We start from the raw sequence: 26,189 nt of genomic DNA on the forward strand, positions 1-26,189 counted from the left end.
TTATTATTTTAAAAGCACTTTCGAACTTGTGTGCTGTTTAGGACTGCTTACTTGAAAAAGTAAGCTGCCTCCTTTGAGTGTGGTTTAGACTGAATTCTATTTTCATGTAAGATACAGATTAAGTCAGTTTGTACTTTTTTATTTTATTTGTTTAAAAATCAGAATGTCATAAACAAGTCATAAAAATTATGTTCAACTAGCACTTCTTTTACCATCTGGTTCTCAACAGAAACATTAGCCTGGGAATAACTCCTGTGTTGTAATTAATATTTTGAATCTGTTAAAACTGCTGAATGCATTATTACAAAGGGCTCATTACATAATAGCTTGCAAGCTGTATTGAGGGGAGGAATTAATTTATGAATGTATGAATGTAGAGATTCTTACTCATGGGATACTTCTTTTTTTTTTTTGTTTCAGCAAACTAGCTAGGCTATTTCAAAAGTGATAATTGAATGATTATTATTTCTTACCCACTGCATGGGAGATCTGTTTTCTTTTATTTCTACTGCTTATGATTGTACCAGATAATTCTCACAACAGCAACTCATGGCTTCAGCACAATTTGTCCGGACAACTGCACTATGCTCTATATCAGACTGCCCTTGAAGACTGCTTGAAAACTGGAGTTGGTGCAAAACAGGGTAGCCTCTTTCTGATAGATATAGCTAACAGGAGCAGAGAACACCTGTGTTGTGGATCCTGTATTGGCTCCGGATTTGGTAATAGATTAACAGAGTTGGAAGGGATCTTGTAGGTCATCTAATCCAACTCCCCGCCCAAGCAGGAGACCCTACATCGTTTCTGACAAATGGCAGTCCAATCTCTTCTTGAAAGCTTCCAGTGATGAAGCTCCCACAACTTCTGAAGGCAATTTCTGTTCCATTGGTTGATTGCTCTCACTGCCAGAAAATTTCTCCTTATTTCTAGGTTGAATCCCTCCTTGATCAATTTCCATGCATTATTCCTTGTCTGGCCTTCAGGTGCTTTGGAAAATAGCTTGATCCCCTCCTCTCTGTGGCAGCCCCTCAAATATTGGAACACTGCTATCATGTCTCCCCTGGTCCTTCTCTTCCCTAGACTAGCCATGTCCAGTTCCTGCAACCGTTCATTGTATGTTTTAGTCTCCAGTCCCCTAATCATCCTGGTTGCTCTTCTCTGCACTTTGTCTAGAATCTCAACATCTTTTTTATAGTGTGGTGACCAAAACTGGATGCAGTACTCTAGGTGTGGTCTTACTAGGGCTTTATAGAGTGGTATTGGTACTTCACTTGATCTTGATTGTATCCCTCTGTTAATGCAGTTTAGGATTGCATTGGCTTTTTTAGCTGCTGCCGCACACTGTTGGCTCATATTTAGCTGGTTGTCCACTAAGACTCCAAGATCCTTCTCACAGTCATTGCTATTAAGCCTGGTTTCACCAAGTCTATATGTGTGGTTTTGGTTTTTCTTGCCTAAGTATAAGACTTAGCTTTTCCCTACATTGAATATTACTTTGTTAGATAGGGCCCAGTGTTCAAGTTTGTCAAGATCCATTTGCTTCTGGTTCAGTTCAAAGGTCTGGTATTCACCTATATAGCCCTATATGATTTGACATCAGAGGACCAGCATGACTTGTCAATTGTCCTGTTGGCATATGCAGCAAAAGAAACTCCTCGGACATTGTTTTTCTAAGAGTATAGCTTTACTGATCATTCCACATAGGTACAGAAGAAGCGAAGCTAGTTGTAAGGATCGCCTCTCCTTCCAACTTAAGAAAGTACGAACTCTTGAAACGTGGTTGTTCAAAAGGATTCTTTTATTAAGCAGAAGTGAAAGCCATCCAGCTAAAGCACGATCTGAATACCCTTAGGTAAGACAAGTAGGATTAAAGCAGTAGAGACCCCTCCCTTTAAGTCAGAATAAAGATTTTAGCCAATACACAAGTGTGAAGTTGTTTTCTTTACTATTTCCTCTGAGAACCCGAACAAACATGCATTCCCACCATTATACTTTAAAGTGAGGCAACGCACATGGCTATCATATAAATTCCTCCAGGTAAAGGGAATCTCAGGCCTCTTTGGCGCCAGGATATAGGTTGTAAAATATCTGTTGACACAGGCCATACTAGTAAATCGAATCCAAGTCTCCCCCTTCCTCCAACTGAATGGCAGTATCACTTTTAGGGATCTGACACTAGTTCTGAGATTTAGGCACGAAAAACAGTTTAGGTAAAAAGCAATAGCACTTAGATTTATATACCGCTTTACAGTGCTTTACATCCCTCTCTAAGTGGTTTACAGAGTCAGCATATTGCCTCCAACAATCTGGATCCTCATTTTACCCACCTCAGAAGGATGGAAGGCTGAGTCAACCTTGTGTCAGGCCTGGAAGGCATCTTTTGCATTGGGCCTTCAGGCCTGCCACATTTCCTACTGTGGGAAACTGGGAGGGGAGATTGCAGCGGTGAAATGCAGTTACTTTCACTACCGGTTTGGAAATGTGAGTGTGCAGGCCTCTTCTGTGCTTGCACAGAGCCTTCTGATTGCCAATCTTGCCAATTCTAGATTGGCAAGACCTAGACTCTATTAGTTTGATTTAAAGGTTTTGTTCTGGTTCCCTTTTTTCTTTCTGCTTCTTCTTTTTGAAATTTATCCAGCTATGCTTGAAGAAAGAGTTTATTCATTATTTGCATAATTGCCATGTAAACAACTTGAATCTTAGCACCTGGCATCATGGAGGAAAGGGGAAAAAAATAGATAAATAAAATTGTCAGTGAGCAAACTTGTACAGCCTTACGGTTCTTGCAATTTGAGTGACTGATTATTGTTGGAAAATGGAGGTTGAATATAAAAATGTTGAACTAAATGAGATCTGTCTGGAAACCTTGTACATTCAGAATAATAATGCATAACAATAAAGCATCAAAAAACATATTTTTGAGCAATAAAAGTGATACAGACTGTAAACCAGCCATTTGGACAACACATTTTCCCTAAATTTATCTTTATATTTTCCCTGAAGCTATTTGAGATTTCCCCTTTTCTCCTTCTTATTTCTTTGGCTGACTCAGTAAGTTGATTTTCCTTATTTATTTATTTTTTTTAGTTTAGTATGACATTTGTTTACAGTTTGTGTTGTCAGCATAAAAGATTGCCCATTAGTGGCTTCAAGTAGTTTAATGTTTGAAGATAAATGACCAGTCATCATTCAGGGTAATTGTTAAGGACAAAGAACAGTGTAGAAATCTCCTATTTAGTTCTATAAGCAACAGTTATATTTTCCAATGAAGAAAGCTTTCATAAATCAAAACTGGTATATAGATCTAAAACATCTAAACATTTGACTTGCACACTAAATAATCTCCAAAATGTGATGCAGGTTTTGCCGACCATGATTCTACAATTTTCCACTCATTATCTATACTTTCTTTTTGGTAAAATGTGTTTACAAAAGTTTTTTAAAATTGACCATGACTATGGATTCTATATCTTCTTTGCTAATGCATGGTTCTTTTTTCACTAGAAAAAAAGATTTCTAGGAAACATTTGACCAGAACTATGCAGAACATTGGATGAAAAAACCAGAACCATTTGCCTCACCAAACAATTAATCTAGAAAGAGAATTCTGCTTCATTTTCTTCTGTCTTTCCATATCTTCAAGAAAATATATAACCATTCTTGCCCAGTTCATCACTGAGAATGCTTATTTTTTTGTTCCAGTGAATCTCTGTATTAATATTAATTCTGCGAAAGGTAATAATTTGAACCTACAGCTCTTAAAGAATGTAACTGATCAGGATATACCGTGTTTTCCCCAAAATAAGACCGGGTCTTATATTAATTTTTGCTACAAAAGATGCATTATGGCTTATTTTCCGGTTAGGTCTTATTTTGGGGGAAATACAGTACTAAACGCCTCCGTCTGGTTGACAATCTTAACTGGGGCTTATTTTGGGGGTAGGTCTTATATTAGGAGCATCCTGAAAAACCATGCTAGGGCTTATTTTCCAGTTGGGTCTTATTTTCGGGAAAACAGGATAGTCATGCTGGTCTAAATTAGCAAACAATTTTGGATTAGTCTCAGATCATTTTGATTCACTGATTGATTGGTTATGTGCCACCAAGTCATTTTGACTCCTAGCAGCCACGTAGATACATTTTCTCCACACAAAAAAAATGTGACTTTATCATTGATGGTTTTCAAATATTTCTTGTAATCTTCTTTTCTTGCTGAAATTGGTTATTGCATGGTCAAGATATTTACCTGACAACATGATATGTGATTTTGTGAAGGAATAGACCATCACAGAGAAAATCTATGTGGTTGCTAGGAGTCAGAAATAACTTGATGACATTTAACCAATCAATCAATCAATCAATCAATCAATCAGCCAAGCAATCATTGATTTTCCAAATGATACCTTGTCATCTTAGCTTGCTTTCTATGTAAGGTGTATGCCATTTTGCATCCAAAAGTCAAAACAGTTTGCTCTTGTTTATCTATTTTTCTCATCAACAGATCAACCACTCGGCATTTTGTTTGGCTCAGAAATCAAACTGCTTCATATGTTAGTTGGCTGGTTTTTAGACAAAACTCGCTTTCCTTGTCCAAGATTCATTTATCTATCATATCAGACAGGTTTTCTTCTGCATACAGTGCTCCCAGGCGATGAAATCAACTCCATTGTAAATGTACTTTTATAGTCCTCTACCTAAGTGCATCTGTTTTTGCAATTTAATGTATTTAATCCATCTCTTATTCATTAATTGGTTTTAATATGAATGTTACTATTTTCCTAGGCTTTCATTCTGTACTTTAACTTCTGCTGGCTGCCTTGATCACTTGCTTGGGTGGCAAAATAGGTCGTAATTCAAATAAATGAATGCATTTATTTAATTGTGCAATTGTACCATGATCATAATAAGCATTCCCTTTAGTGAAATACACACACACACACACACACACAAATATATAAACACACACACACATACTTTTTAAAACTTAATACTGCATCTTAGGAGCAGGTTTTATGAATATGCTTGTGATAAGGTAACAAATAAAAAAAGGAAGAAGAAGGTTTTTCATATAAGCAGAATTCTTTTCACACGCTACAAATGTCTTTTTCTTTGTTTTCAGATTTTGTTAATTTCAAAATCCTAGATTATCATGACAGTATATCCCAGCTGCTTATTACAAAACAAGATGCTTTCCTGCAACAATTTAGAAACTAAAATTAAAAACCCAAAGGGCTGCCAATCACAGTTGTACTCTGGCAGAGCCTGAAATAGATTGAATGGAAGCAAACACCAAAGAGTGATTTGAACTTTGAAAAGAGGGCATTGGACAAGGGGTGGGTTCTACTTACCTTTACTACCGGTTCGCAATGGGATCGCGCGCTCGCTCGCTTCACTCTCTCTCGCGCACCTTGCTTCTGCACATGTGCAGATCACCGATGACAACATCTGGGGTGGTGGGCGGGGCATCCCACCGGTTTTATTACCGGTTCTTGCAAACCGGTCTGAACCGGGGACAACCCACCACTGCATTGGACTCTTTAAAATGGCAGACTGTGTCCTTCCATCAGATTTTATAATAAAGAAGAAATTTGTGCATCTTACCGGTACTAAAACAACACTTCATCCAGTCCTGGGAAGGAGATGGCATAAGAAAAGAAAAAAAAAAAAAAACTCAACAAGTGATTGTGTAGAAGAGAGCTTTTGTGGCCCAAGATTTTGATGCAGTCTTGGCTCTGATGCTTGTTTTGCTTGTTTCATTTGTTTTCCTACTGTTTTCTCTTTTGGCTTCAATGCAGGCTTCTAAAAAAACTTACCTTATCTTTGAACTCTTAGATTTTCCTTTGAACATTGATTCTAGAGGTCAAAGGGCCTTTATTGCCTGTGGAGGACACTCAAGGCTTCTCTTAGACCACCGAGTGCGCAAGCCAGAACGCACGTGCAGGTGTGCACACATGTGTGCGTGCTCCAAAGCCCCAGAAGCTCGAAGACCAACTGGCCAGCGTGCGCATGCACACCTGGTCTTCTGGTTTTGGTGCCAGCTGACCTTCACACACAGCAGAACCCTGGAAATTCAAAGACCAGCTGGCTGGTGCACATGCATGCACCAGCCACCTGGTTTTCTGGTTTCTAGCACACGCATGTGTGCCATCCAGCTGGTCTTCACATGTACCGGAGCCACGGAAATCCAAATACCAGCTGGCCAGTGTGCATGTGCATGCCGGCCACTTGGTCTTCAGGTTTCCAGTGCACACATGTGTGCCAGCCAGCTGATCTTCGTACGTGCCGGAGCGCCAGAAACCCGAAGACCAGGTAGCCAGCGCACACATGCGACCGGCCAGTTGGTCTTCAGGTTTCCAGGGCTCTGGCATGCACGAAGATCAGCTGACCAGGGTGCATGCACGTGCTGGAAACCAAAAGAGCAGCTGGCAATAGCGCATGTGCCCACAGAGAGGGCTCTGCATGCCACCTCTGGCATGTGTGCCATCATAGTCTTAGACCAAGGTGTCAAACTCACATCATCATGGTGGCATCATATAACATATCGGGACTTTTTTCCTCTTTGCTAAAATGGGCGTGGCCAGTGTGTGACACATCCAGCCCACGGGCCAGGAGTTTGTCAGCCTTGTCTTAGACTATAGCTCAACCAACAATTACCATCTAATCAGAATCCATGTGGGCAGTGGGTTAGTGTGAATGGGATGGACTCAACTATGATTTCAGTGCCACCATCTTTAATCCAGTTAACTGTGGAGTTGTGGAATAATTGTCCTCCGTTCCTACCTCTCCTTGGCCTCTCCTCCTCTCTTGGAGTCAGAGAAGGTAGAACCTCTCCTCATGAGGGTTTCATGTGGAGTATTCTGTTCTAGCTCAAGCTCTTTGAAACATCGGTACCTTTTCTGATTGCTTTTCTCCCTTATACAGAATACTGAGAAAATGCTTCCCGTTCTGAACATATCCAATGCTGATTGAAGTTGTCACAGATGGAGGCTTTGACTCTTCCACTCTTTTGCACAAGCCAGAGTGTCATCAGTTTGCTACAGTGGAGGAGACTAATATGGTTGGTCAGATCCAAACAATTCCGAGTTGATAGATTCTCCTGCTCCTCCAGAATAGAACGCGAATCAGATTAGTCTTTGCTTCCTGGCGTGTTTAATCAAAATCTTAGAAAGCAGCATTTCCAATTACACTGTACCTCTCTGGGGAAATAGAAACACAGGGAAGCTCCCCAAGCAAATTTTCTATTCAGCCCAGTGATGCAGATGTTTTTTTTTTAAAGTTGTGGCACTGGATAGTGTTCTCACAACACTCGGGTATTCTCCAATTTTTGTTTACAGGTTTTTTTTGGACATCCGTTTTTCTATTTTTAAAATCACCCCGTTTGTTTATAGATATTTTTCCATACCTACGGGTGGATTCTTTGGACTTCTGAGGTCCTGCCCAAGATCTGTTGTTGCACAGTCGGCCAGATGGTTAGGCTGGATTTCCATTTTTCTCCAGCTGATTGAGTCCTTCCAAGGCACTAAGATAGGCAGATGTTTTTTTTTTTTTAATAATGTCACAGGTATCATCACAGGATGTAAGCTGTTCCAAGTCAAGCTGCCCTTTTGTAATTGACTAATGGGAATTTTGTCAATGCTGCTGGTGTTCAAATGGTGCTCCGGATGTTTTTGGATTTGCATCCAAGTCACCTGTCATTGTTGGTCCTATTTTTCGTTTCTTTTGCCACAGTCTTCTTCTATATGCAGGTTTTTGTCATTTGTCTTTCAATTTTTCTCTTTCTCTGCTATTCTGCTATGTCCAGGTACAGCCACCTCCATTATGCAGACTTTTTTGTGTGTTTATGGTTGGTCACACAGTCAGCCACTTGTTTAGATTGGATTTGTTTAGATTAGATCCTTCCCAAGGACCTAGAATAGGCAGATTTTGTTATTTAATATTATTATTATTATTATTATTATTATGAAATTCTGTAGGCATTCTGTAGAACTCATCGTGACGTACGGATTTCAGTTTCAATGTTTAAATCTTGATGTTCTGTGGTTGTGTTGTATTGTACAGGTAGTCCTCGACTTATGACCACAATGGAGCCCAAAATTTCTGTTGTTAAGTGAGACATTTGTCAAGTGAGTTTTGCCTCATTTTACGACCTTTCTTGCCTCAGTTGTTAAGTGAATCACTGCAGCTGATACGATCGTAAATATGAACCAATTGCCAAGGGTCTAAATTTTGATCGTATGACCATAAATAAATAAATAACTTTATTGTCATTGTATGTGTATAAACAGTATACCCATACAACGAAATTCACTTAACACCCAAAGACCAGGTCCACCACACATAACAATCCCCAAACACACTCCCACCCACCACAATTCCCCACCCCTAAACCACCCAAACATCCACACAACAGACCAAGTAATGCTGTCCAACAGCTCACTGATGTTGGCCCTTTAGCCCTTTACCATGGGGATGCTGCAAAGGTCATAACTGTGAAAAACGGTCATAAGTCACATTTTACAGTGCCATTGTAACTTTGAATGATCATTAAATGAACTATTGTAAGTCAAGAACTTCTATTTTTCTAAGATAGATTCTAATATTTTAATATAGCTTTCTATTCTATTCTATTCTATTCTATTCTATTCTATTCTATTCTATTCTATTCTATTCTATTCTATTCTATTCTATTCTATTCTATTCTATTCTCTTTTGTGCTGTGTTGTGCTGTGCTATTCTTCCAGCTCTTTCAGATATTTCTGCTGTCTCTTTTTAAAGTCTATGGTATCTAATCTAAATCTTTCTCTCTCTCCTTCTTAGACAATTTGCATTTGAGAGACTCTGAGCACCCCTAACTTTCTTTCAACTTTTTCTCACCTATTAAAGTTGTTGGTCCCTGAAGTTTTGTGAATGTTGCATTTCTTTATTACATGCTGGCATGTTCTTGCCTTTCAGTGGCCTTATTTTTAACTAGGTTTATGTTGGCATTTGTTGTTTGAGAAAATTAACATGCATGCATGCTTGTGCCTGGATGAGCGTTGTCCTTACTTTATAGTGTGTCCTTGACAATGTTTGCAAGGATTAGCAACAGCAACAGAAAGAGAGGGTGGGGTGGAAGGCTGAAAAGCTATTATATGCAGAAGGGAAGATTTATTACTTTGGAAGTAGTACAATTACTGCAGTGGGGGGGAATTAAATGGGTGCGTTGAGTAGAAATAGTTCTTCAGGGAATCCCAAATTTAGCCTATCTCTGTTTAATTTTTGGATGGTAATTGATTTCCTGAGATGGTTTCCTTTTATGTAATTTAAATATAGAATACTTGAAATCCAGCAATAGATCTGTGATTGGTTCTTTTGTGCTAAATGTGAAAGGCGGATTCTGTTGTTTAGAGCGTTCCTCCCTCTGTCTCCCTGGTGTGTCATTGCTTTGAAATAAAATTAGCTGTTTAATCAACTGCCTATAGAACAGTGTGCCTGTGTGTATGTATAGCTAGGTAGCTATAGAATGCAAGCTGTTTGGTCAGTTGAACGAGAGGAGGATTTAGTTGGCTGGGCATCTAGTTTTTATGCTTCTAGAAAACAAAACCAGTGACTGTAAATGTCCCACCAGTGACTCAGAGGTGATATTCAGCTGGTTCATACCGGTTTGCATGACCCGTTGGTAGAAATTTCGCCAAGGTCGCCAAACCGTTAGCAATAGCCGGCTGTCCATGCCCCTGAAACGGTCCCCTGGTCACTGCTCACTCACCCTGGCCGCCATGTTTGTCACCGTCATGTTCTTCGCGCACGTGCATCCCATTGCCTTGCAAGTTCAGTGGGATATGCATACACAAAGAACATGGCGGCGACAGCAACAGCTTTTTCCACGACTTCCGGTACTTTTCGGCAGCCTGCAGCCAGCCGCCACAGCTGCAAAGCAGCTCTCAAAGAGGCTTCTTTGCCAACCACTTTTCATCAGTGGCGGCTGGCTGGGGGCTGCTGAAAACTTCAGTCAGCTTGCCTTCCAGACTCTGGACCAGCCACCGTGGAAGGTAAGCAGCCCGAACAAAGAGGTGGTGGTGTGGGAGGAAGGAGGGCTAGGGCCGGGGTTGCTAAAGGAGGGGAAACGGGAGTGACTGGTGAAGGGAGGGTGGGGGTAGATAGGTGGAAATTCCAAAAAATTTCCTACCTTTTTCTGTGGGCGTGGCTAGGTGGGGGGGTGTCATGTGACTGAGTGGGTGTGGGTGACATCAAGTTGGCCACGCCCACTCAGTCACATACCCTCCCCATGTAGCCACGCCCATCAAACCGGTAGCAAACATTTTTGAAACCCACCACTGCAGTGACTTTGGCTGTGCTATGGAACACTGGTTCTTCAATATACTTATTTCATTTTTCAGTGAGGGAACCCCATTCTCATGCCCCTCCCAGTGCTAATCTCTGCTTCTGTAGCCTTTGGGGCACTGAGTTTCCAAATCCATAATCTTATTTACTGGCCTTGCTTGTCCACTAACAGCTGATAAAATTCATATATATTTTTTTTTTGTTCCCTGGCAAAATAGCCCATTTTCTTTGAGTGGTAATAAGAACCATGAAGAATTCAGTTTACACTATCCTGGGGCACTAAAGCCCAGGAGGCATAGTATTGCCCTTATCCAAAGATTAACAGCGTAACTGCAATATACGTACGTTATTGCCTTATGTTGACTGTAATAGTATAAATGAGATATTCCGTTTCAAATATAGAAATAGAGAGAACTTCCCATTGCAATAATCCCCCTGCATTCTGTTCAAGCTATAAAGAATTCAAGTTAGTTTAAATGCATGTCTGCTCCTGATTGAAGATTTATGAAACCCATCACCATTTTATGAAACTAAGCAAAGGGCGGTTTATTTTCTCTGTGTATAATGCTGCTTGAAGTTGAATTACAACTGTGACCTAGTAAAGTGTACCATGATGGGGGGGGGGAACCCACATCTGGAATTTATTCTTTGCAAAGGTTTTGTGGGATAGTGTGTCCTTTTTTCTCCTAAACAACCATATCAGGCAGGGTTAGTTCTACTTACCTTTACTACTGATTTGCAACGGGGCCACACGCTCCCTCTTGATCGCTTCACTCTCTCACATGCACACATCCTTATGACGTCAGGGTCAGTGGGTGGAGTCTCCCATCAGTTTTACTACCGGTTCCTGCGAACCGGTCCGAACCAGGGGCAACCCACCACTGATATCAGGAGTAAGAAGAGGAGGAGGTGGTGGTGGAGGGGAAGAGGAGGAGGGGAATTGTCAAGTCATACAGACCAAAGATCTGCCCTAATTTCTTCTTTTCGTCTTCTATATATCTTCTTCCTCCCCCACCCTTTCCTCTGAAGTAAAAATTCATACCATTTTTCCCTGCCTTTTTTGTTCATTTTAATATCCCTCCCCCATGTACAAGAATTTCAGTTTCTGCAACAAAGTTTGTTTAGTGACTTTAGTTAATTAGAACTTTTGGTCTGTGACTGCAAATAAAAACTTATTATTATTAGTTAATTAGAACCCATTTTGCTCTCAAAAAAAAAAAAACAATAATCTCAGTGGCTAAGACACTGAGCTTGTCGATCAGAAAGGTCGGCAGTTTGGCGGTTCAAATCCCTAGTGCCGCGTAATGGGATAAGCTCCCGTTACTTGTCCCAGCTTCTGCCAACCTAGCAGTTCGAAAGCATGTAAAAAATGCAAGTAGAAAATTAGGGACCACCTTTGGTGGGAAGATAACAGCGTTCCGTGCGCCTTTGGCGTTTAGTCATGCCAGCCACATGACCACCGAGACGTCTTCGGACAGCAATGGCTCTTTGGCTTTGAAACGGAGATGAGCACCACCCCCTAGAGTCGGGAACGACTAGCACATATGTGCGAGGGGAACCTTAACCTTTTTATACCACATAAGCCTGGATTAATAAATGAATGCCATACTTTTTCAGTAGAAATTCTCCAGCACGAGAAGACATTACATGTGTCTTTTGTGTGAGTAAAACCAGCTCAGCCCCCATAAATCTTGAGTAAGCAGTGCGTTGAATTCCCTTGAAATTGTATCTTCACTTCCTTGAACTGGAAAATTGCCAAGGGGGCTTTTTCCCAGGCCGCAGGAGGGAAACAATATTGTGAGTAAATTGTTTTCAGTGCTGTTATGCTGATCCTGTGCCTAGACATGAGTCATCCCTGGTGGAAATGTTGTTGTTTGTATTTTAAAGATCAACAGTGATTTCATTTCGGAGACCAAAGCTTGGGTTAGGAATGAGAAAGGATCTGTTCTGATAGTGGAGATCCCAGACAGCTATCGGTACCCTGTAAAAATAACCTGTCTTCTAAATTCTCACTTATACTTATTAATTTGCTTGTTCAATGATAATCAAATTAGTGCAGCAAATCCCTCTGAGGATTTTATTCTCTGATAAAATTTCCTTTGCCCTATGGAAGGACAGTTGCAGTAATCAGGCATATCTAGTCTAATGAAAAGAAGGAGTAGGGATGACATGATAGCAGTGTTCCTATATCTGAGGGGCTGCCACAAAGAAGAGGGGGTCAAGATATTCTCCAAAGCACTTGAAGGCGGAACAAGAACCAATGAGTGGAAACTAACCAAGGAGAGAAGCAACCTAGAACTAAGGAGAAATTTCTTGACAATTAGAACAATGAAGCAGTGGAACAGCTTGCCTCCAAACTTCTAGTGCTCCATCACTAGAAGTTTGAAATGGTATAGGGTCTCCTGCTTAAGCAGGGGGCTGGATTGGAAGACCTCCAAGGTCCCTTCCAACTCTGTTTCTGTATTAATCAGGGCTATGCTTTGCTGAGGAAAATCCGTAGACCTGTGATGGCGAACCGATGGCACACGTGCCACAGCTGGCACACAGCGCCCTCTCTGTGGGCATGCAAGCCGTTGCCCCAGTTCAGTTCTGCCGTGTATGCGTGCATGCCTCCCGCCAACCAGCGTATGCGCAGGGGGCATGTGCGGGAGGTGCACGCACATACATGGGGGGTGCATGTGCATGCATGGGGGCAGGGGGCATGTGCAGGGGCCGCATGTGCATTGCATTTTGGGGATTTGAGCGCCCGTGTGTGAATTCTTGCACGCATGCATGCGCTTTGGGCACTCAGTCCGGAAAAGGTTAGCCATTACTGCCCTAGACATTGCTTATTTTGAAAGTTATCAGCTCTTTAAGGGATCTGCTGAACCTCAGACGGCAGAAAGAGGATGAACATGTCTAACAACCTGTATTTTTTTGACTAGATCATGAAGACAGTAGGAACGGAATGCCTTTGTTTGGTTCAGGAAGAAACAATTTGCTTGAGCGCCTCTAAGTTTTTAACCAAGTTTTGGGCTAAGAGAGAAGGAGAGGTGGATATGACTTTTCCTGGATATGGAATCATTCCAGTCTTTGTAGAATTGCGGGGAAAATGCTCTGCTTCTTTAAAAAGAAGTTTCATGTGTTTTAAAGGGCTCCAAAGGAATGTCAGGAACTACCTCATCTTGTTTCTCTAGGCCAGATGGATTGCAATGGCTTGATAGAATTCATTGCTTCCTCTGGTCACAACAATGGGTAAAATCATTGGGTCTAGTTTTGTATTCTGGACCAAAACCACTGTCGGGTATGCTTCCTTCAATATCCAGGAAAGGAAAACCCAAACTCAATCATTTTTGAAGAGATTAGTACTTTTACTGAATATGAAATGATCGCAACCCAGGTAAAGCTGGAAGTGAGCAAAACGCGCGAAATAGCATCTACTAAGCTTCTCCCCCCCCCGTCCATTGATCATCAGCCAATCCAAAGGTCTCCCAAAGGTCAGGTGGCATCACGTCTGGCAGTGTCATTCATCAGGAATGTAGGGCAGTTGGTCAGCCGTCCCCTTTGAAGATTCACTTTCGTTTCTTGGGAAGACACGTCCTACAATGGAAAAAAAAAACACCTCCTGCATCTTCCCTCCCCTTCGCCCCCATAACTAATCCCTCCCCCGTTTCTTATGGCAGCTGAAGCAGGCAAAGCTGAGGCTGACAACCACTCATAAACAGCTACAGCAGAAGAGGTTATTGCAAAATACGGCCAATATGCTCCCACAGAGAGGGGCTCCTCAGGGTGCCGTCGGCCAAACAATGTCAACTGGTGACGCCCGGGGGAGAGCCTTCTCTGTGGAGGCACCAGCCCTCTGGAACAAGCTGCCCCTAGATGTGCGTGTGACCCTGACCTGCGCACCTTTTGCCGTGCCCTGAAGACCCTCTGGTTTCAACAAGCCAGGCTGGCCTAACATGAATATGAATTTTAATGGGTATATGTAAGTTTTTTAATTTGTGGGTCAAATTTTTGTATATTTGTTTTTAATGGTTTTAATTTTTTTAAAATTTTATGTGTTTTAATATGGCTGTACACCGCCCTGAGTCCTTTGGGAGAAGGGCAGTATAGAAGTCTAATAAAAGTAAAGTAAAGTAAAGTAAAAATGTTGGGAACAGAGAAAGAAAGGTAGATCCAGGCAAGTGAAAATGGATCAATGATCTCTGCAAAAGCAGCTGTTGGAGAACACATAATATCCTGCATTGAAAAATCACATGGTGCGTTTTTTCCTCTTCATCAGTGCAAACTGATTGAACATGGTAGAAGCAGAGATCAATTTGGATTACCATTATATAACAAACTTTGGCTGCTCTGGGGGGGGGAATAAAAGGTATTTGGATGGGAAATAAATAAATGAGATTCCTGTAAGATCTCTAAAGCAAACTATTAAGCAATCTTTACTCTCAAGCTCCAAGTTCAGGAATAAAGAAGCTTTCCGGATGATCAAATAGCCAAGATATGTAGAATTGTAGTACTTGATACAAGGCAAGAATTGCCATCAACCATCCCTACCTTATCAGTAGAAATTGTCTTTCTGGAGTTGGGTGAGCATTTTCTCAATACAAAGACTTAACCTTTTGTTGAAGTAAGGTGCTCACTTTCAGGAGATTGAAACTGGATCCCTCAAGTTCTTCCTTCTAACTAGGAAGAAAAGCCAAACATCACTGGACCAACTTGGGAGGCATCTGAGAGCAAATGAAGAGAGGCCTCTGAAGTCCACATCAACATGTGACTGTTTTGCTCATGGATGGGATAATCTAATGACACCTCAATCTTTTTATGTCAATCAATCAGAATAGACCTGGAAGGGACCATTCATTGTTTCTTGTCCTGCCCTCTGGTGCTTTGGAAAATAAATTGACCCCCCCTCCTCTTTGTGGCAGCCTCTCAAATACTGGAATACTGCTCTCATGTCCCCCCCCCCCAGTTTTTTCTAGACTATTAAAATCCAAATCCTGCAACCGTTCTTCATATATTTTAGATTCCAGGCCTTTAATCATCTTAGTTGCTCTTCTTTGCACTTTTTCCAAAGTCTCAACATCTTTTTTTTGTAATGTGGTGACCAAAATTGGATGCAGTATTCCAGGTGTAGCATTACTGAGGTGGTATAAAGCAGTACTAATACTTCATGTGATTTTGATTCTATGCTTGTGTTTATACAAACAAGGATTGTATTAGCTTTTGTGGCTGCTGCAGCACACCACTGACTCATGTTTAAGTGATTGTCCACTAGTGGAACTAATGGTTTGGCTCAGAAAAAGAAAATATTCAGAAAATTTGGAAGTCCAAGCATTTGAAATACCCCCCCTCAAAATTATACCTACCATATTTTTCGGAGTATAAGACACACCTTTTTTCCCTCAAAAAAGAGGGTGAAAATCTGGGTGCATTTTATACTCCTAATGTAGCTCCACCCAGCCTCGCAAACAGAGATTTCAGAGGCTGAAAGAAGCCTCAGAAAGAAGCTTCAGAAAAAAAGCCTCTGAAAGACTTTTATCTAAAATAATATGGCAAGCAACAAAAGAAGAATCAGTAAAGGTTCTAACCAAGCTATGTTAACAAATCTGGAGAATGACACAATAACCAACAGATCGGAAGAGGTTAATCTACATACCAATACCAAAGAAAGGAGATTGAACAGATAGTCCTTCAGAATAAAAGCCTCTGAAAGAAGCTTCAGGAAAAAAAAAGCCTCCAAACAGAGTTTCAGAAAAAAAGGCTTTCAGAGGTTTCGGAGGCTTTCAGAGGTAGAAAAAAAAAGTTTCAGAAGTTTCAGAGGCAGAAAAGAAAGCAAGGCACAGAGCTCACAACCAATGAACCTGTTGCTAAAACTCACCTCTGGAAACAGCTGATTGGGGGTATTCCGGGAGGCCGATCCACCTACCAATCAGCTTTTTTTGATTTTCCTCCCCAAAAACTAAGGTGCATCTTATACTCCGAAAAATACGGTACTTCTCTATCTCCTTCTTTTGCAGGATTGAGCCTGTCCCATTCCTAGAGAACAAAGACATCCTGGCAGCATTAAATAAACACCCATTTATGTACTTTGTCATACCCCTGATGTATCAGGTCCCTTGTTAGTTTACATTTTTTTTTAGAAAACAATATAATTTAAAAGCTCAGGCCATTTTATGGAAATGCATAGGAAATGGAGCCCTTTGTGATCAAACTTTTCCTTTGTTTTATAATGATAGGACTAGACAGCTTTTTAAAAATACTGTATATCCTAAACCTTCAAACCAGTTATTTATATTGGAAGTTATCCTGATTTAAAGTTAAGCTCCTTAGCTTACGTAAATCATGTCAGAGGCCCAGGAGGTAATAATGATACTCTTCGCTAGCTTGGAAAATTGGAGTTGTCCACTTGGACTAACAATAAATGCCAATAAGATAAAGTGTGATGTGTAGCCGGTAAAGGTAAATAGAGAATCAGTGAGCTGGTAGGACAATGAAAAAATAATACGTACTGGGAAGAACTGATATCCTTTGATACTTTCCCCCAAGGACAGGAGATACATAAGACAGATGCAAAAATGTAGCCATTTAAATGGGTACAAGCAGGATGTTTATCTCTTAGGTAAATATTTATCAAAGGCTGGTACTTGGAGTATCACCCAATGAACTGGAAAGAAGTGCTGTAAATTTAATGATGGAAATGAGAATTATTCAGAAGCCCAGTACAAGTCAAACAAAGGCTAGATGGTTAATTTTTATGACTCTGCTGGTAGGCATTTCACAACTTCTAGAAAAAGAAAAGGAAGTCAACCATTTCTTATACCTACATGGTGGGCAAGTCGGTTTATTTCAAATGAAGAAAGAAGTTGGATTAGATTTTCTTCACTCATCTGAGTGGAAGAGATGTCTACTCCTAAGATAAGGACTATTCTCACAGTGCTCTTTTTAGCAAATGTGTTGAAAAGAATCTTCCAACTACTGAATTATTTCCTATTTATAACCAATATAACTCCTCATACATTAGGGCAAAGATATGCTGTTTTCTTCATCAATCCATGAGTTCTCTTCATTGATAATGGACAAGGTTGAAACTCACTGCTTACCTAACAGACTCCAAAATCTTCATACTTTTAGGAACCAACCATAACAACCACAAACAGGAATATTTGTCCACTCCACATTTATATGATCCCGCAGTGGTGAAATATTTTGCTTCCCAGGGCTCCATATAATGTATCTTATATCCTTCCATTGATTTCGTTGTTAAAGAGTTTGGCAATTTTGTACTTGCATTTGAAGTTCTGAAAGATGTCCCAAGTTCACATTTGTCTTAGGAATCAGATTAATTGCATGAGGAAGAGGAATTGTCCAGGAATTATTATTTTCAAAAGCAGACGAAGCAGAACCTTTCAGATCTGGCTCAAAGGTGGTTGGAATTGAAGGAGAAACTTGAAGACAGGTAGTATCTAACTGAAGTTTAGTTTAAGTTTAAGTTTATTAGATTTCTATACCGCCCTTCTCCCGAAGGACTCAGGGCGGTGTACAGCCATATTAAAACACATAGATTTATAAAATTTAAAACCAATTAAAATTGAATATAAAATTTGGCCAGCGAATTAAAACACACATACACCCATTTTAAAATTTGTACTAGGCCATCCCTTGCCAGAACAGCCAGACTTGCCTCCAGCTGTCTTCAAGAGGGAAGGATCTGGAATTCTTCCAAGTCCCTGAGAATGTAGACCTAGGTATGAAGACGTCCAGAGGAGAACCCTGCAAGTACAGCTTCAGGGGAAAAAAAGATAAAAACTCAAACTTCCAGGAATTACTCAAAACAGAACTGAGCTGTAACAGATAAAGGTCAAGAGAAGCACCAGCTGTAAAAACTTCTAGAAAAATCAAAGTCATGCTGCTTAAATCCAATCTTCATAAATTCTTTCTCCTTGAAGACCCTGTTATCAGTTTGTCTTGGCATTTGGACTGTTTCACAGTTATGTTCCTGATTTATACCCTGTTTTGTCTAGCTTGGTTTGCAGGAACTTCTGATTTCCTTGAGACAGCTTACAGAATTTCTGTGTACCCCTTTGGCATTTTGTTTCTGAACAACAAAGTCAGGCTTTGAGTGCAAGAGATTTTAAGCTTGGTTTGGGGCAGAGGTGAAATCCAGCAGGTTCTGACAGGTTCTGGAGAACCGGTAGCGGAAATTTTAAGTAGTTTGGAGAACTGGCAAATACCACCTCTGGCTGGCCCCAGAGTGGGCTGGGAATGGAGATTTTGCAGTATCCTTCCCCTGGAGTGGGGTGGGAATGGAGATTTTGCAGTGTCCTTCCCCTGCCATGCCCACCAAGCCACACCCACCAAGCCATACCATGTCCACTAAGCCACGCCCACAGAACCGGTAGTAAAAAAAATTGAATTTCACCACTGATTTGGGGGACTCTAATTTGCACTTAAATGATGGGCATTGATCATCCCAGATTCATAATTTAGGCTTGTAGATTAAAAATGTTAACATTATCATTAGTATTTGGAAATATTTCCCTGTCAGATGTGATTTTCCTGCTCTGAAATTTGGTGGGTCTTGGATTTTCATTTAAATGCTTGTTCTTTTTTAAGCAAAGTCAAAATACTTTCCCTCTAAATGCACAAGCACTGAAGTTCAAAAGTTAATGCTCGCCCCACTTCAAATAGCCTGTTTTGCTTCCAATATTGTAGTTTTCCCACCAACAGGTTAGGGGAAAATAGAATTTATTCTAAAAGATCAGCCGCTTCATTCATCTTCCTTCACAAGCAGGTTTTCACTTTCAGAATAAGCGTCGGTATATAGAAAACAAAAATACAAAATCAACAACACATAAAGGCACCCAATTTATTAATATTTCAACATGTATAGAAAACAGCTACGAGGGTAATCAGAGTTCTCAGATATTTAATCCATAATACTATAATTCTCTGCATATTTGTTCCAACCAGTTGGGCTTTTTGAAGTTTGTCACCCCGAAGCATAATGAAACCCACAGTGAGGCTGGATTTAGCCCATGGAGTTTCAAATACCAAAATGTGGCAGCTTTGAAAATCTCTGCTTTTCTCTTGCGGAAAAGCATTGTCATTCAGGAATTTGCATATAATCCCTGGTTTTACTTCGTTTGCGATTACCGCCTCTTTAGTTGCAGTGATTGCCTTTTTAAAAGGAGTGTGGCAATGTGTGACTATTGCAAAAAAAATAAAAATAAAATAAAAATGAATGCACTTCAGGGTTTAGGCATAGTCATTCAGAATGATTAAAAAAAGCCAAAATCCTATAGTGATAATTGATAAGCACAATTGAAATCAGCCTGTGTTGTTCTGAGGAACTTCAGCATAGAGGAAAAGATGGGAAGAGGCCATAAACGCACAATTTATTGTATGCCAGGTTTCTTGCAAGGGTGGGTTTCACTTACCTTTACCACTGGTTCGCCCCGCGTGCGCACGCTTGCTCTCTTCGTGCACATGTGGATTGTCCGTGCATGCGCCCGGCCTTCCACGCACGCACTTTGCTCGCTTTCACGCCTTCCACACATGCCTTGAAAATGTTCCTAAATAGCATGACTTGGAGCACGACTTGGAGGCGGGGCAGGTGGGCAGGCCCACCTGCGATCGCTGCTACCGATTCGCCCGAACCGGTGCGAACCGGCTGGATACCACCTCTGTCTTTGTGGCTGGCAAGTGTGCCAATGAGACCTGATAGGCTTTAGTTCCTTCCCATGTGTCAAAATGCTTGAAGCTCCTGAGGGTTTGTCTGCTTTCCTTCAAACATAAAGCTTTCACACTAATCCTAGTCGTGCTGAAAATGAACTCACCTGTTTTTGAATCTCAGGACTGGCATTGAGGTGCTCTTGTGGTTTGTCAACCCCAGTGTCTCGAAGGGGAACGTTTCCATAGTACAAGTGGGAAATTTAGCTATCTGCATGAGATATAAATAAGGGGCATGGATTCTGCACCACTCCTGTTTGCAGGGAATGCCCACTGAAATAAAATTATGGTACAAATAAAGGAGAATATTTGTAGATCAGGGTTGAAATAAGGGGGTCCTTGGTGCGCTCTGAGCTTCGTTATTTTCTTGCAGACATTTGATTACCCAAATTATTGGGTTGATAATGTTACCTAGTCTGAAAGGTCTGCAAGAAAACAACCAAGCTCAGAGAGCACCAAGGACCCCAAAATAAAATTAATTTGTCAAAGAGGACTGATGGCACAAAGTAGAAGATACTTCTATGTGAACGAATAGGGTGTTTAGTGAAAACTTATCAAGCCATGAAGCTAATTGGGGCAGCCCAAGAATTTCTCAAATGGCCTTGAACTTTTGGGCTCACCATCAGAAAGAATGATGGGTAGCTAAAAGATATTGGACTAAAATCCACAAATGGCTGGAAAAAATGACAAAGAAACATATTGACTTTAAACCAGAGACATTTTTATTGGGGATTTTACCAGAAATATACAATAGAGAAATCAGATATTTAATTGTGAATATTTTAACGGCGACTAGAATTGTATTTGCTAGAAATTGGAAAGGTGAGAAGATACCCACGGATGATGACGTTATCAAGAAAATTTTGGAGTGTGCTGAAATGAGTAAATTGACATTTGAAATTAGGGAACAAGAAGATAAACAATATTATTTGATATGGGATCTATTTTATCAATGGTTAGACAAGAAAGAATGGAAATGAAATATGAAATATGAAATGGATAAGATAATAAAACATATAAAGGGTTTTTTTTCCCCTTATAGAGGACAATTTACTGTTAAATAATTGGTAAATGAGAATAATAATGTAATAAACTGTTAAATAAGAAAATGTTGGATAGAGGATTAAGCACAAAAGATTTGTAACCGATCAATACACTTTCTATAATTGTAATGGATGATATTTGTTTTATGTTTTAAGTTTTGTTTAAAAATTAAAAAAAAATCAAAAAAAGAAAGAAAGAAAGAATGATGGGTAGATTCTGGAAGGAAATTAAACCCGGGGGGGGGGGGGGAGTATTCAATTACTACATACCTACTGTGAATTGTGTTTGGTTTTCTATTTCAGGAATGTCACACTACCTTCAAATGAGGGATTTCCAATGAGATTTGGGTTTATTCAGAGTAAAATCCAGCAGGCTAAAAGAAGCCTCTTTGACAAGCCAAGGGACATCTCTGTTTTTTTGACCTTTGTCATGGCTTCTTCTTTGCTTAGAGCTATGTTCTTTTTCTGAGAGTGATTTCTGTTTCTCTTCGGCAGATATTCGTGGCCTACAAGGATTTCTGGATCAGGCTTCAAAGCTAGGACTTGACGTGTCTTTACAAAAAGTAGACAGAAACATCAGCAGGGTTTTTGCCAGCCTTTTTACTTCCATGAAAACCGAAGAGCTGAACCGCTACCGAGATACGTTACGGAGAGCCATCTTACTTCTGAGCCCAAGGGGAGCACAAACATTCATCAATGAGGTTAGTACTTTCTTTCTGGAATGTTTTCTTAACTGAAAGTCGTAAGAGAAGTGATCATAGATAATCTCTACTTCTGCAGTTCAACCTTGAGATGCCGTGCTTTCTAGTTGGGTAAATGCTAAATCATCTGCTGTGTAACAATAAATAAAATAAAATGTAGACTTGGGAACTTTGAAAGGTACTTATGTACAAGAAGTTGTGTGCAGTATTTCCTAGGCAGGTTGCCAATCACACTTTGAGTTTTCTCCTCTCTTTTTGACGTTCCTCACCATTCTAATAGCTTTAAAGTTGCAAATATAAAGAAAATCTTATCTGGTAACATGTTCATATGATTGATAGATTGAGCACAACTGGATACCCTTCACTGATAGGAGTGATTAAGGAGTGTGATCAGCTTATTTTGAGAATAGTTCCATACATTTCCCTTATTTATGCTATATTTATTTATGCTAACCTGGTGTTTGCCTTCTTGGGCAAAGCTTACCTCACATTTATCATTGTTGTGGTTGTTAAATTTGAGTGCCACAAGTTTGTTGTAGTAGGCAAAGAAGTATATATGATTTGAACTGGACTGATATTTCATATATTTTTAGTGGATCTGATGAATTACCCCTATGGGAAAAGTAATTTCTAGATGAATTAATATTTTAATGAATTTTATCATTTATAAATGAATCAATAATGTATTTTTGACAGGGATCATCAGCTAATTAATCTTCACATGAAATTATGAGGAACATTTAATTGCTCTTTTTGAGGTGATGGGAATAAAGAATTATGGAAGCTCATAAAATAGAAAAGGGTCAGACTGCAGAAAACTGTCGAAATACATTCTTTTTTAGTTTCTGCTTTGCTTAGTTTGAATAATATAATATTACGTAATATGCTTTATATTTGATAACAATCTAATTATCATTACCATGTGGAATAATGTTCTCATTGGATGGTATTTTTTTTCTCTCTCTCTCTTTAATGAAATTGATTTTGAGCAACTTGAAAAATCAAAAACAAAGTTGACATAAATTTGATAGGTCTGATATAAAGAGGATATAATATTAATGTTCTCTAGTTATCTTTTTATGATTTATCAAATGTGAAACATTGTTATGGTTTACCAGGGCCTGAGCCCATATTTAACATTTTATTTATTAACCAATTGGTGGTTGCCTTATTTATTTGTGCTTGCAAAACGTAGATTGTTGCTTTTTTATATAGATAATATGAAATGATTTTTCACTGCTTCCTTCTGAGATGTCTTTTTTTTTTAAAAAAAATATTTCCCAGTCTCATCTATAACCATTTTTTATTTGCTTGTTTTGTTTTCTTTGTTTGTTTTGTTATGGTCTCCACTCTAAATAAAAGCCAGGTATGAACCTGCTTAGCCAAAGAATGGATTAGGAGGAAATTTAGAGCAAAGAAAACATTACTTCCTACTTCAGTGGTATACATTGCACTATTAACCTCTGGAATCCATTATATCAAAAAATAGCAATGGCCACTAATTTAACGGGATTAAATATCTCAAAGGGAGACCAATCTAGAGGTTTTGAAAATTCAGAGTTGCATCTGAGTTGTGGAAAACCTACCTCTAATTAACAATTGTGTAAGGGAGCAATAGTTGCAGAGGGTGTGTCTCCATTTCTTGCTTTTGTGAGTATCCAAGTGGATTTTGATGGCCTTCACGAGAAAAATTACACTGGACTAAAATGGGAGTTATTTTGATTTTACAGGCGTGCATATTTAAGGCCTCGTGTGAGCCCTGGGGTCCAACAGACACAAGTTTTATTGAACTCTGAGAATTATGACAATATACTCTGGAATACAAACTCTGCATGTTGCATTGTGGAATCTGAAAACTTAAGAGAGATGCACAAGGTATCTTTCTGGAAACAATGTTCTCCACTGTCCTGTCGAAGGGCCGTGGGTTTGGTTCTGTGCATGCGCTAGATTCTTCCATCCTTGATTGGAAACATCAGAGTGAGTTGTTGACACCGTTTCAGCTAATTTAAGCTTTTCCACGGTGGTTTGAAATTGCTTTCCTTATATATTTGTGGTCTTCAACTTATCAAAGGATGCTCGTCCAAGCTGCCTTTCAGGCTTGCTGAAAAGAACCCAAATAAATTAAGGACTGTGCTATATTTCTATTCACTCCAGCAGCAATATTTCATTATGTGCTTCCAACCGCTGCCCTCTAAAATACATAACTTCTGCTAATATTCAGGTTTGCCATTCACATGTCAGAAAGGCAACAGCCCTGCAGGATGTGAAGTTTAAAGGGTAATGCACTAAATTATCATGCTGCTCAGACCTTCCCCAGAGAAAAAGGGCTATTACAGGAATTATTAGGCTAATGATCCTGATATTTTTCCAGATCCCTGCAGGAATATACGTCTGGGCTGAATTAAGAAGTAATTTGTTCAAAAAAAAAAAATCTTCTGTTACTGAATCTTGATTGATTCAGCAAAGCTTTAGGAGACGAAAAGTTGAATAATGGAACTATGTAATCTTTTTAAAGGCTGTATGCCTCTGAAATATGCTAAAGGGGATAATTTGGCAATCATATAGGCCATATGGAAGTTAGCAGGTTACTTAACTCTATACTATTTATGAACCTGTGAGCCACCTGCACACTATTACAATCACTGGGGGAATGAAATACAGCATTTGTACTGGGGTTGAAGTGTGACATTTGAGATAAAATGGATTTTTAATAGGTTTGGCAAGAAAAAGAGATATTGTCCCATTCTTATGAGGTCTGGGTGACCTGCTTCAGTTTCTGTCACACCGTCAAGGCCTGGGAGCTATTCTGCAGAAAGGACAGCTAGACAGAATATCCTTTTGGTACAATCTGTCTTTTGTCTTTGAAAGACCAGGAAGGCTCTTGAGGGGATCAGCAGCTGAGCTGTTCAGAGAAAGAACTCAACAAGAACCAAAAATGAGGGTTATGTAACAGCCGGACATCAGAAAAATGTTAATAGATAAGTCATTTGTAAACTATCCAGATGCTAAAAAACAGAAATTTTGCTCCCTTTCCTTTTCTTCATAGAGAGTGGGGTAGAGGCTATATGGCTTTTACTATGAATCTCTGCTTGGTATTATTGTCATTGTCAGTGGTGGGACTCAATTTTTTTTACTTCTGGTTCTGTGGCCGTGGCTTGGTGGGTGTGGCAGGGGAAGGATACTGTAAAATCTCCATTCCCTCCCCACTCCAGGGGAAGGATACTGCAAAATCCCCATTTCCTCCCAATCAGCTGGGACTCGGGAGGCAGAGAATAGATGGGGGCGGGGCCAGTCAGAAGTGGTACTTACCGGTTCTCCAAACTACTCAAAATTTCTGCTACCGGTTCTCCAGAACTGGTCAGAACCTGCTGAATATCACCTCTGGTCATCTCTGCTTCTAAAGGCTTAGAAATGAGGGAAAATCTGGGGTGGATGACATGACTAAGACGTGTTGGTCTGTGAGGCTGGAAATATTGGAAAATATTTGGTGTGTTTCTGAAGGGTAGCAACACAATTCAAGTGGTATCTCAATTTGGTCCCAAGGCTGAATTTCAGATTTAAGACTTCCTCTGTTTAAAATGAGATTCAAATAAAAATTGGGATCAAATACTCCAATTCTCTCCCTAAACACAGATCCCACCACCTACCTGGAAAAAACCACTAGATCCAAAAAAAAGCCTCCCCCATCAGTGAAGAGATCCAGCAAAGAATCATTCCCAGAGAGAAATCATCCAGATGCCCTAAGCTCTATGGTCTCCCCAAGATACACAAAGAAGGAATCCCACTTAGACCCATAGTCAGCTCCATAGGCTCACCTCTACAAAACCTAGCCAAATTTCTCGCCAAACAACTACAGCCCTATGCAGAATCCATCACCTCACACGTAAAAAACTCATTCCAGTTCATAGAGATCATAAAGAAACAAAATTTACAGCCCAGTGACCTACTTGTGACCTTCGATGTCATATCCCTCTTCACCCAAGTGCCAATCAAAGAAGCCTTGACAGCTATCCAAAACAAATATAACCCTCCCAAGCATATCCTAGATCTGACCAACCACTGCCTATCCAACACATACTTCATCTATAATGGACAAAAATACAAACAAATAGAAGGAGCACCCATGGGATCACCCCTCTCACCTGTCATTGCCAACCTCTATATGGAATACTTTGAAACCCAAGCTCTAGAAATATCGGATCACAAACCCAAACTCTGGCTCAAATACGTAGACCACACCTTCATAATCTGGCCACACAGGAAATAAAAACTGGACAACTTCCTCACACACCTCAACAGCCTACACCCCAAAATACAGTTCACCATGGAAACAGAAGCTAACAACCAACTTCCCTTCCTGGATGTCTTAGTCTACAAAAAATCCAATGGCTCGCTAGGACACACCATCTACCAGAAG

General features: G+C 40.0%; 1 protein-coding gene across 2 annotated transcripts in view; it reads left to right on the forward strand.

Moving 5' to 3' along the window:
- Positions 1 to 26,189, forward strand: part of GRID1 (glutamate ionotropic receptor delta type subunit 1) — an 802,371-nt gene that overhangs the window by 493,469 nt on the left and 282,713 nt on the right. For both annotated transcript variants that reach the window (XM_070945420.1, XM_070945421.1), the window contains exon 4: positions 21,567 to 21,772. In XM_070945420.1, the coding sequence (XP_070801521.1) occupies positions 21,567 to 21,772 (206 nt within the window). The remainder of the gene's footprint in view (positions 1 to 21,566; positions 21,773 to 26,189) is intronic.

The sequence above is a fragment of the Pituophis catenifer genome, unplaced genomic scaffold (assembly GCF_029215685.1).
Source record: "Pituophis catenifer annectens isolate HBS135680 unplaced genomic scaffold, rPitCat1.0.hap2 SCAF_6, whole genome shotgun sequence".
Taxonomy (NCBI): Eukaryota; Metazoa; Chordata; class Lepidosauria; order Squamata; family Colubridae; genus Pituophis; species Pituophis catenifer.